Source organism: Symphodus melops (assembly GCF_947650265.1).
Source record: "Symphodus melops genome assembly, chromosome: 7".
In the NCBI taxonomy this organism is placed as follows: domain Eukaryota; kingdom Metazoa; phylum Chordata; class Actinopteri; order Labriformes; family Labridae; genus Symphodus; species Symphodus melops.
In genome coordinates this window covers 29174395-29186758 of record NC_136697.1, presented here as the reverse complement: position 1 = coordinate 29186758, position 12364 = coordinate 29174395, and the positions used below count along the sequence as shown (strand labels likewise).

At 49.3% G+C, this 12364-nt stretch overlaps 2 protein-coding genes across 2 annotated transcripts in view; one reads left to right on the top strand and one right to left on the bottom strand.

Annotated features, from left to right (window-relative positions):
* The window catches only part of bfsp2 (beaded filament structural protein 2, phakinin), a 5119-nt gene extending 1107 nt beyond the window's left edge, over window positions 1-4012 (top strand). The window contains exons 2-7 of the mRNA XM_079348648.1: window positions 732-814; window positions 894-1050; window positions 1269-1430; window positions 1535-1663; window positions 1740-1981; window positions 3872-4012. Of these exons, the coding sequence (XP_079204774.1) occupies window positions 732-814; window positions 894-1050; window positions 1269-1430; window positions 1535-1663; window positions 1740-1981; window positions 3872-3950 (852 nt within the window). The 3' untranslated portion in view covers window positions 3951-4012. The remainder of the gene's footprint in view (window positions 1-731; window positions 815-893; window positions 1051-1268; window positions 1431-1534; window positions 1664-1739; window positions 1982-3871) is intronic.
* A 327-nt stretch (window positions 4013-4339) lies between these two features.
* On the bottom strand, window positions 4340-11529 carry klhl18 (kelch-like family member 18). The gene is made up of 10 exons (XM_079348647.1): window positions 10938-11529; window positions 10253-10383; window positions 10039-10179; window positions 9771-9969; window positions 8253-8413; window positions 8013-8149; window positions 7680-7902; window positions 7491-7595; window positions 6294-6405; window positions 4340-5970 (listed from the first exon to the last, which is right to left on the bottom strand). The coding sequence occupies exons 1-10, from the start codon at window positions 11064-11066 to the stop codon at window positions 5584-5586; spliced, it is 1725 nt and encodes a 574-aa protein (XP_079204773.1). The 5' UTR covers window positions 11067-11529; the 3' UTR covers window positions 4340-5583.
* Window positions 11530-12364: the final 835 nt, after the last annotated feature.

Here is a 12364-nt window from a genome sequence, read left to right as displayed (position 1 = left end):
GGTTTAGTCACTTTCAAAAGAGGAACCGCAACCACACACACACACACACACAGACAGACAGACAGACAGACAGACAGACAGACAGACAGACAGACAGACAGACAGACAGACAGACAGACAGACAGACAGACAGACAGACAGACAGACAGACAGACAGACAGACAGACAGACAGACAGACAGACAGACAGACAGACACACACACACACACACACACACACACACACACACACACACACACACACACACACACACACACACACACACACACACACACACACACACACACCTGTTTGAGCCGCTCTCACTTTGAGCTGCTTCAGGAAACCCCCAAACTCACGTTGTGACGCACGCGTGTAACCACGGTTACCTAATCATCGTTTGTCAACATGTTATGTAACAGCCTCAGGTGTCAGTTATGTGAGGTACTGATCCTCATGTGTAACCGTAGCAACCAACGAGGTCCAGCATTTAAAATTCAGTGGAAGAGTCATCTTCATGTTTTTGGGTCGAAGTGTAATTCTTGTGTCAGCAGGGGGCGCTGTCCTGTCGTTAGGGCACAGGAGTGAACACACAGAGGGGCGCTAGTGTTAGCATGTATGCTCAATGAAACATACAGCAGGTCAGTCCTGTCCACCGCCAGCTTTAGTATTATACTAAATAACACGTGTGTGTGCGCTGCCCCCTGCTGGCTGCAGCTGCACTCAGTTCCAGGATTTCCTGTTTTCTGCAGGTCAGTGAAGCCATCCTGGAAAACGCTCGACTGATGCTGCAGACAGAGAACGTTCAGGCCAACGCTGAGGACTTCAAGGACAGGTCAGAGGTCACGCACGCGCACGCACGCACGCACACACACACGCGTGCGCACACACTAACAGGTTCTCTGGGTCTGCAGGTTTGAGAACGAGCAGCCGTTCAGGCGGGCGGTGGAGGAGGAGATCAGCTCTTTGTATAAGGTGATCGATGAAGCCAACCTGACGAGGGCGGAGCTGGAGGAGCTGATGGAGAACATGAGAGCTGAGCTACGGAACCTGGAACACAACCACGAGCAGGTCGGACCCTGAAACACTTAGACAGGAGAGACAGCGCTGAGAGGAGCACACACAGGCCTTCACATGACACGTGATCTTTAAATGGATCCTTTAAAACCCCAAGCTCAAGTCTTTATATTATTACAGATATTCAAAACATTCACATCTAAGGTTTTTAAAAGTTCCTCTTCAGGTGAAGAATAAACAAGTGATCGCTCTTCTTTCAACTCGTCTCTCAGGACGTCAGAGTTCTCTACACTCAGATGGCGGGACGTGAAGTGGACGAACCAGACGCTCCCATAGAAACCAGTCTGGACCAGATCCTGGACTACATCAGGAGCCACTGGGAGAAGGTGACCGAGAGGAACCGAGCTGAGACAGACAGCTACCTGGAGTGTAAGGTGAGGACGTCTCACCTACACAGGTGTGCTCACACGCACATTTAACTGTCTTTCTAAGGTGTGTGTGTGTGTGTGTGTGTGTGTGTGTGTGTGTGTTGCTCCAGGAAGCGCAGTGTGTGAGCAGCAGGCTGAGTCCAGAGGAGGAGCAGGTGGAGGCTCTGAAGGCCGAGTGTAACGACACGGGCTGCAAGATCCAGAGTCTGCAGGCCGAGACCGAGTCCATCAGAGCGCTGGTGAGATCCAGGATCAACGACCTGGTTAATGATGTCGTCAGTGTTGTCATGATGTGTGGTGTTTCTAATTCCATAGAAACGAGGTCTGGAGAACTCACTCGGAGACGCACGCCACTGGCACGACATGGAGCTGCAGAATCTCGGTTCAGTTGTCGCCAAGCTAGAGGCGGAGCTAGCTGATGTTCGCAGCGAGATTGAACAGCAGCGCCGTGACTATGACACGTTGCTAAGCAACAAGCAGCGCCTGGAACAGGAGATTGGTATGTACCACGGCATCCTGGACGGAGAAGAGCGACGCTTTCAGCCTGCTGAAGCCCAGTGAGTCTCTGCACCACGCCAATATCTTGCTAACGTCACTGCTAACATCCCTACTAACACAGCAGCTACACATTTCATTCAGAATGTTTTAACTTACTCTATTGGCAAACATCACTGTTAGAACTACTAACAACTGCTAGCACAAATGCTAACACCGATGCTAACGCCAACGCCATCACCACAATCAACACAACTATTAACATCACTGCCATCATCACTACAGACACAGCGAACACCACTGACACATCTAACACAGCGAACACCGCTGACACATCTAACACAGCTAACACCACTGATATGGCTAACACAGCTAACACTGCTGACACAGCTAACACCACTGACACATCTAACACATCTAACACAGCTAATACCACTGACACATCTAACACAGCTAACACTGCTGACACAGCTAACACCACTGACACATCTAACACAGCTAATACCACTGACACATCTAACACAGCTAACACTGCTGACACAGCTAACACCACTGACACATCTAACACAGCTAATACCACTGACACATCTAACACAGCTAACACTGCTGACACAGCTAACACCACTGACACATCTAACACAGCTAATACCACTGACACAGCTAACACAGCTAACACCACTGACACATCTAACACAGCTAACACTGTTGACACAGCTAACACAGCTAATACCACTGACACATCTAACACAGCTAACACTGTTGACACAGCTAACACAGCTAATACCACTGACACATCTAACACAGCTAACACCACTGACACAGCTAACACAGCTAACACCACTGACACAGCTAACACCGCTGACACATCTAACACAGCTAACACTGCTGACACATCTAACACAGCTAACACCGTTGACACATCTAACACAGCTAACACCGCTGACACATCTAACACAGCTAACACCGTTGACACATCTAACACAGCTAATACCACTGACACATCTAACACAGCTAATGCCACTGAGACATCTAACACAGCTAACACCACTGACACAGCTAACACAGCTAACACCGTTGACACATCTAACACAGCTAACACCGTTGACACATCTAACACAGCTAACACCACTGACACAGCTAACACAGCTAACACCGTTGACACATCTAACACAGCTAACACCGTTGACACATCTAACACAGCTAACACCACTGACACAGCTAACACAGCTAACACCGTTGACACATCTAACACAGCTAACACCACTGACACAGCTAACACAGCTAACACCGTTGACACATCTAACACAGCTAACACCGTTGACACATCTAACATAGCTAACACCACTGACACAGCTAACACAGCTAACACCGTTGACACATCTAACACAGCTAACACCGTTGACACATCTAACACAGCTAACACCGCTGACACATCTAACACAGCTAACACCGCTGACACATCTAACACAGCTAACACAGCTAACACCACTGACACATCTAACACAGCTAACACAGCTAACACCGCTGACACATCTAACACAGCTAACACAGCTAACACCACTGACACATCTAACACAGCTAATACAGCTAACACCACTGACACATCTAACACAGCTAAGACTTCTGAAATAGCTAACACTGCTAACAGAGCTAACACGGCTGACAACGCGATTAACAGCACCATAAACTGCACTAGAACAAAAAATGGCGCTTGAATCGACTGCTCTCAGACGAACAAGAGGAGCGACCAGCATGAACACAGAAAGGTTCATGTTGAGTCAATTTTAATGGAAATGAAAGATTTGAAACGGAGTGGTGTTAGTTTGTCCTCATGATGATGACATCATCAACAGAGTAAGAACATACGTTTAAAAAACACAGTGACATTAGCTATCACTGAAATTCATGCTGTACACTTTAAATACTGTGATCAATGATTATCACCTGTGCAGGTATCCAGGTGTGCACTTGGAGTCTGAAGGAGCTGCTCCAGAATTAAGGACCGAGGCTCCAGAACCTCCAGGAGAATGATCCATTGTGTGTAAAACAAGTGCTAACCTCTGGTGATGAAAAATGATGCAAGAACCTGCAGTGAGTCAGTCTCCATAGAGCTCTATGTTAAAATGTCCAACTTTACAGCTGCAGTTCCTCCAGTGTCCACTAGAGTCTGACTTCTCTCTTCACCTGTACGGGCTGAATGATATTCAGGCTTACGGTTAAGGGGCTTTCAGATAGGATGCATTGTGCACTCTCCTCAGGAGAGTCGAGGAGGAGCACGTACATCTGGATCTTTGTCTGTGATGATCTGCTCAGGTTTAAAATGAGGAGACAAACACTTAAACACTTCCTGTCTGACGTGTGCTTCTTATAATCCTGCTCAGATAAGATGTATTGGTCAGTGGTTAATAAAGAGGAGACGGTTCAGGAACATCAGCCTCTTTAATGATCACAAACCTCTCACTAGAGAATTCATCATTCATAAATTAATCAAAACATTAAAAAAACAAGTACGGAAGCTGCAGAGGGTCAATTCAATAACATCAGTGCTTTCAATTAATCGATCCTGAAAATTAACAAGTTTTACTTTGACATTTATTTTCTTTAAATAAACACTTTGCAAAGCTTTCAGTCCCCCTTTATCATCACTGTCTCCATGACAACCAGGACCATCAATCAGCTGAGTACAACCAGAGACAAAAGTGGGATGAGCTGAAAAGTGTCCAGAAGGATCTCTGGATGAAACGACATGTAAATAATGACTGACAGAGATCTGACATCACTGAGTCTAAATCACCCAACGCAAACCTGAACCAGCTCCTCCAGCGCCCCCTTCAGGACAAACCCCTCAGGAGGGAGACACACTGCAGGAGGGTGATGATGTCATTCAGTGTGACATCATCGTTTAATCACACCTAAAACAAACAAAAAGTCAGGATGCAATCTCTTCATGTTCTAAAGTTTACTTCAGAATCAAATAAAATCCAGTGAAAGCTATCTGTGCCCACATTACTCAGCTAACAGCTGCTAACACCAGCCGCTAACATGAGCTGCTAACACCAGCCGCTAACATGAGCTGCTAACACCAGCCGCTAACATCAGAAGCTCAGTATAAATGGCGGCTGGCGCTCTGTGTGTGTGAACATGATCAGACTGTGATAAACTACCAATCAGAGCAGCTGATGTTTCCACTGGTGTGATGCTCATATCAGCTGCAGTAACGTCTGCAGCCTCCAGAGGGCGCTGCTGAACATTTTACCTGTTTAATAAAGTCTGTTTGTGTCTGCAGCATCACTTCCTGTCTGTTTGATCGCTCGTACAGGTTAGAGCCGACCAATCAGACGGCCCCGTGAGGTCTGATCGGAGAGAACATCCTGTTTCAGCAGCTTTGTTTGTTCAGGACAACAAGTGACTTCCTGTTGGTCATTTCAGTATAAAATCAAAATTAAACAGTCGGTCCACACGCTCACTATTAGCACAATGCTAGCAGCTAGCCTCCAGAGGCTAGCACTTTTACCCATAATCCCACAGGCCTGACATCAGTGTGCAGGTCTGAGTCCAGCCATCGTACCGATAAAGCTCAGTGAACGCCAGAGAAGAGCGCCACTGACTCGTCTGCAGCCGTCAGTAACTCATCAGTTCAGTTCTTGGTCTCTGATTGGACGGTTTAGGCAGGCTGCAAAGGGATACACCCCACCCCCACCCCCCCCTCGTGGCTGCCCATGGGGGCCCTGAAGGTCCAGCGGTTGGTGTCAGGGTTGAACATCTCCACAGAGCTGAGGTTGGACTGTCCATCGTACCCGCCCACTGCGTACAGACGTCCCGATGTGGACACCAGCGACACTCTGCTGCGCCGCGTGTTCATGGCCACCAGGAGGCTCCACTGACCCGACGCAGAGCTGAACACCTCCGCCCCGCTCAAGAACCCCGAGCCATCGTAACCTCCTGCCACGTACATGTGGCTGCCCAGAGCCGCCGCCCCGTGGCGACAACGCTTGTTCATCATGGCAGCCGCTGGGTGCCAACGGTTGGTGTGGTGGTTGTAGTACTCCACCTACAGGACAGGAGGGGAACAGCATTTATTTCATGTTTCAACGTCTTCAGATCCAAAACTAAACTCATGATTTAAAAACACAAATGAAGGATAAATTACACGCCATGAGCAGATTAACCCTAATCCATACTCAGTCGTCACCTGCAGAGGGCGCCATCAGAGACATCACGTCTCTTTTGGTATAAAGTTAAGATTTATTGTGACTGAGTCTCGTTTTTAAAGATGGCGGTGAGGTGTGCTAATATCATAGGACAGATGAACCGCCAATCAAAGCGCAGCGTGAGCCGCCATATCCACGCTGTATACTATAGATGTAGACTCACCGTGTTGAAGATCTGTAAACCGTCATGGCCGCCAGACACGAAGATCCGTCCATCAAACACGCTGACACCGGCAGCGCTGCGACTGGCGCTCATCTCCGTCACCACAGTCCACCTGTCAGGATATGAGCACTTATTAAAGGTACACTTCCTGTTAACAGAAGCTAACAGAAGGTCAGTGGGTGGAGCTAACAGAAGGTCAGTGGGTGGAGCTAACAGAAGGTCAGTGGGTGGAGCTAACAGAAGGTCAGTGGGTGGAGCTAACAGAAGGTCAGCGGGTGGAGCTAACAGACGGTCAGTGGTTGGAGCTAACAGGTGGTCAATGGGTGGAGCTAACAGACGGTCAGTGGGTGGAGCTAACAGGTGGTCAGTGGAGCTAACAGGTGGTCAATGGTTGGAGCTAACAGAAGGTCTGTGGGTGGAGCTAACAGACGGTCAGTGGGTGGAGCTAACAGGTGGTCAGTGGAGCTAACAGGTGGTCAGTGGTTGGAGCTAACAGAAGGTCTGTGGGTGGAGCTAACAGACGGTCAGTGGGTGGAGCTAACAGAAGGTCAGTGGGTGGAGCTAACAGAAGGTCAGTGGGTGGAGCTAACAGAAGGTCAGTGGGTGGAGCTAACAGAAGGTCAGTGGGTGGAGCTAACAGGTGGTCAGTGGTTGGAGCTAACAGAAGGTCTGTGGGTGGAGCTAACAGAAGGTCAGTGGGTGGAGCTAACAGAAGGTCAGTGGGTGGAGCTAACAGAAGGTCAGTGGGTGGAGCTAACAGAAGGTCAGTGGGTGGAGCTAACAGACGGTCAGTGGGTGGAGCTAACAGGTGGTCAGTGGGTGGAGCTAACAGAAGGTCAGTGGGTGGAGCTAACAGAAGGTCAGTGGGTGGAGCTAACAGACGGTCAGTGGGTGGAGCTAACAGACGGTCAGTGGGTGGAGCTAACAGACGGTCAGTGGGTGGAGCTAACAGACGGTCAGTGGGTGGAGCTAACAGAAGGTCAGTGGGTGGAGCTAACAGACGGTCAGTGGGTGGAGCTAACAGACGGTCAGTGGGTGGAGCTAACAGGTGGTCAGTGGGCGGAGCTAACAGGTGGTCAGTGGGTGGAGCTAACAGAAGGTCAGTGGGTGGAGCTAACAGGTGGTCAGTGGGCGGAGCTAACAGGTGGTCAGTGGGTGGAGCTAACAGATAACAGTGAGCTAATAGCTGAGACTCACCTATCGGTCTCTGGCGAGTAACACTCCACAGAGTTTAGAGAGGACTTTCCATCGTAGCCGCCGCACACGTAGATGTGTCCATCAATCACAACCGTTCCCATGGCGCTAAGGTCACAAACAGAAAGGTTTAAAGTTTATTACTCAGCATACTGATCAGAGTCATGATCAGCTGTTGATCAATGTATTGACCTGCGCTGGCTGTTCATGCTCGACACCTGCGTCCAACTATCGGTCTCAGGGTTGTAAACCTCCACTGTGCTGAGCCTTGATTGGCCATCATATCCACCAATCGCATACAGCAGCCCGTTAACAACAGCCACGCCCACTCTGCTTCGGGCAGTCCTCATTGGCTGGCAGCGTTCCCAGAAGTTCCCAATTGGATCAAATACTTCAACTATATTTAAGGAGTCACCTGAAAGTTGAAAAGAGTCATTGAGCACCAATCAGATATCAACAGTGACATCACACCTTCTGTGATTGGTCAACTCCTAAAGTAGCCTGGGAAAAACAGGTGAGCCATACCTGAGCTGTTAAGTCCTCCCACAGCGTAGATCAGGCCTGTGATGGAGGTGCAGCACCTCTGTCTGGTCTTGAAGGCGGGCAGGTGAGGGCGCCGCTCGGGCATCAGGTGGAAATCTTTGGCTTCATCCACCAGGTCCCTGAAAACATACAGAGTCACTGAGCGAGCACGACGGCTTCAGGTGTTCAAATATATTTATAACACTTTCAACAACAGCAGCAGCAGAACACCTGAACACACACCTGCATTTATGACAGCAGCGTACGAGTTCATCCTGCTGGACACGGTCTGACAGGAACTGAGGCCGACACAGAGGAAGTCTGATCTTTGACAGCAGCTCCGGCAGCAGGGACTCTCTCCGCTCCCGGTCATGATGCACCCAGGACAGCACGGCTTCAAACACCTGCACAGGTACAACGCATCATCAAACACCTGCACAGGTACAACGCATCATCAAACACCTGCACAGGTACAACGCATCATCAAACACCTGCACAGGTACAACGCATCAAACACCTGCACAGGTACAACACATCAAACACCTGCACAGGTACAACACATCAAACACCTGCACAGGTACAACACATCAAACACCTGCACAGGTACAACACATCAAACACCTGCACAGGTACAACGCATCAAACACCTGCACAGGTACAACAGATCAAACACCTGCACAGGTACAACAGATCAAACACCTGCACAGGTACAACACATCAAACACCTGCACAGGTACAACACATCATCAAACACCTGCACAGGTACAACACATCAAACACCTGCACAGGTACAACACATCAAACACCTGCACAGGTACAACACATCAAACACCTGCACAGGTACAACACATCAAACACCTGCACAGGTACAACAGATCAAACACCTGCACAGGTACAACACATCAAACACCTGCACAGGTACAACGCATCAAACACCTGCACAGGTACAACACATCATCAAACACCTGCACAGGTACAACACATCAAACACCTGCACAGGTACAACACATCAAACACCTGCACAGGTACAACACATCAAACACCTGCACAGGTACAACACATCAAACACCTGCACAGGTACAACACATCAAACACCTGCACAGGTACAACACATCATCAAACACCTGCACAGGTACAACACATCATCAAACACCTGCACAGGTACAACACATCAAACACCTGCACAGGTACAACGCATCATCAAACACCTGCACAGGTACAACACATCAAACACCTGCACAGGTACAACACATCAAACACCTGCACAGGTACAACGCATCAAACACCTGCACAGGTACAACACATCATCAAACACCTGCACAGGTACAACACATCATCAAACACCTGCACAGGTACAACACATCATCAAACACCTGCACAGGTACAACACATCATCAAACACCTGCACAGGTACAACACATCATCAAACACCTGCACAGGTACAACACATCAAACACCTGCACAGGTACAACACATCATCAAACACCTGCACAGGTACAACACATCAAACACCTGCACAGGTACAACACATCAAACACCTGCACAGGTACAACACATCAAACACCTGCACAGGTACAACACATCAAACACCTGCACAGGTACAACACATCAAACACCTGCACAGGTACAACACATCATCAAACACCTGCACAGGTACAACACATCAAACACCTGCACAGGTACAACACATCAAACACCTGCACAGGTACAACACATCAAACACCTGCACAGGTGTGCTCCTGGGCTGGAGGTGAGCCTCACCTGTTCCTCGGCTTTGATGTTGAGCTCGTCGCAGCCCACCAGCTCCAGCAGCTCGTCCGTCCTCAGACTCAGGAACTCGTCGGACGCCGACACGTCCACGAAGTGCTGATGGAGGAAGCTGTTGGCGGCGTCGTAGAGCGTCGTGCACATCATGGTCTCTGCAAACTGACGCACGCCCAGACAGTTCTTTGGGTGCAACCTAAACACACAGAGAGAGAGAGTCAAGGTGTTGTTGTGTACTGAGCATGTGCGGTGGCGAGCCACTCACCTCTCCTGCAGGAAGGAGCAGCAGGCGTCTTTAACGTTCTGCAGCTGCAGGAAGCTGGAGCCAATCAGAAGAGACTGAACGTTCTGCTGGTCGATGGCGACGTGGCCGCTGTAGGCGAAGTTTATGAGCGCCTCCAGAGCGCTGCGGAGGACACGGACTGTTACTCTGCTGTCACACTGACTCACAGGTGTGTGCGTACCTGTGCAGGTGTTACCTGGGGTCCATGCCCTGCATCAGGATCTCGTCCTGTTTACACTCCACCATGTCGTTGGTGAACATGGCGTGAAAGTACGGGATGGACGCTGCCAGAACGATCCGGTGAGCGCTGAACTTATGGTCTCCGACCTGCAGAGAGTACAGCACACGTGACACACCTGTACACGCGTGTTACACACGTGTTTCCTGTACACGCGTGTTACACAGGTGTTTCCTGTACACGCGTGTTACACAGGTGTTTCCTGTACACACGTGTTACACGCGTGTTACACAGGTGTATATCAGCTAAACAGTGCTGCATTGCAGCAGATCTCAGGTGAGCTACAGGTAGATGAGCTGTACAAGTGAGTCTATAAACATGTCGATACTGACAGTGATGACGTCACAGTATCACGTGATGTATGATATGGACAGTAAGGATCAAAGCTTCTCTGTAGAAAGGTGAAAGGTCCCCTGACAGGTGAACGCCCTCGCGCACTCCAGCCAATCAGTGTGCCACAGGTCAGAGGTCAGCTTGTACGGGTCTGTTCATGCTAACAGACTGTGACGTCACTCACCTGTTTAAATAGGCTTAGCTTAGCTTTTTTATAATCCGCTACAGTTAGCATGTTGTTAGCACCTCGGCGAGCTTCCTGCTGAAGTAGCTAACAGGCTAACGTTAGCCACGAGGGTCATCAGTTTACCTTGAGCGTGACGTCACAGAGTTTTCCCTGACGACGGATCTCCTCCATGACGACATAGCCTCGTGCCGGCAGGTCGTGCACTGAGAAATGAACCAAGTCCTCGAGCTCTTCACAGAGAACGTCTCCCATCGTCAGCACGAGCGGCGCGGAGTGAGCCCTGCGAGCCGCCGTACACAGGAGCCGCTGACGTCACAGGACTTCCGGAATTGCCCTTCAGAATACGACATAAACTTTATTTATCACCCTTTAAAAACATGCTTTTATAGCACGTTCGCTTCCTCTTATTATAAATGTAGAGAGCTGTTCACTTCTTCTGTCTGCAGGTTTCATCCCTGAGTGTCGTCTGCAGGTTTCATCCCTGAGTGTCGTCTGCAGGTTTCATCCCTGAGTGTCGTCTGCAGGTTTCATCCCTGAGTGTCGTCTGCAGGTTTCATCCCTGAGTGTCGTCTGCAGGTTTCATCCCTGAGTGTCGTCTGCAGGTTTCATCCCTCAGTGTCGTCTGCAGGTTTCATCCCTGAGTGTCGTCTGCAGGTTTCATCCCTCAGTGTCGTCTGCAGGTTTCATCCCTCAGTGTTGTTCAGAGTACACCACATATGTTCATGTTTAAGCTTGAAGCGGTTTCATTTTACAAAACCCAAAGTGTCCCTGAATGTATCACTACAGTTGAAGGAGTGTCCCTGAATGCATCACCACAGTTTACGGAGCGTCCCTGAATGCATCACCACAGTTGAAGGAGTGTCCCTGAATGCATCACCACAGTTTACGGAGCGTCCCTGAATGCATCACCACAGTTTAAGGAGTGTCCCTGAATGCATCACCACAGTTTACGGAGCGTCCCTGAATGCATCACCACAGTTTACGGAGCGTCCCTGAATGCATCACCACAGTTTACGGAGCGTCCCTGAATGCATCACCACAGTGCAAATTTACAGGAAGTCAAATTGCACCACATTCTTTAATATTTTCACTTTTTAAGGATTAAAGTTTAAAATAAAAGATTAAAACCTGAAGCAGTAAAACAATAAATATCCAAACCTTTAACTTCTGTTGATCCAGACCTTACCTGGTCACAGTTACTGACAGGAAGTGACCAGAGACAGAGCACAGGTGCAGACAGGAAGTGACCAGAGACAGAGGACAGGAAGTGACCAGAGACAGAGCACAGGTGCAGACAGGAAGTGACCAGAGACAGAGCACAGGTGCAGACAGGAAGTGACCAGAGACAGAGTACAGGTGCAGACAGGAAGTGACCAGAGACAGAGTACAGGTGCAGACAGGAAGTGAACAGAGACAGAGCACAGGTGCAGACAGGAAGTGACCAGAGACAGAGTACAGGTGCTGACAGGAAGTGACCAGAGACAGAGCACAGGTGCTGACAGGAAGTGACCAGAGACAGAGGACAGGAGCTGACAGGAAGTGACCAGAGA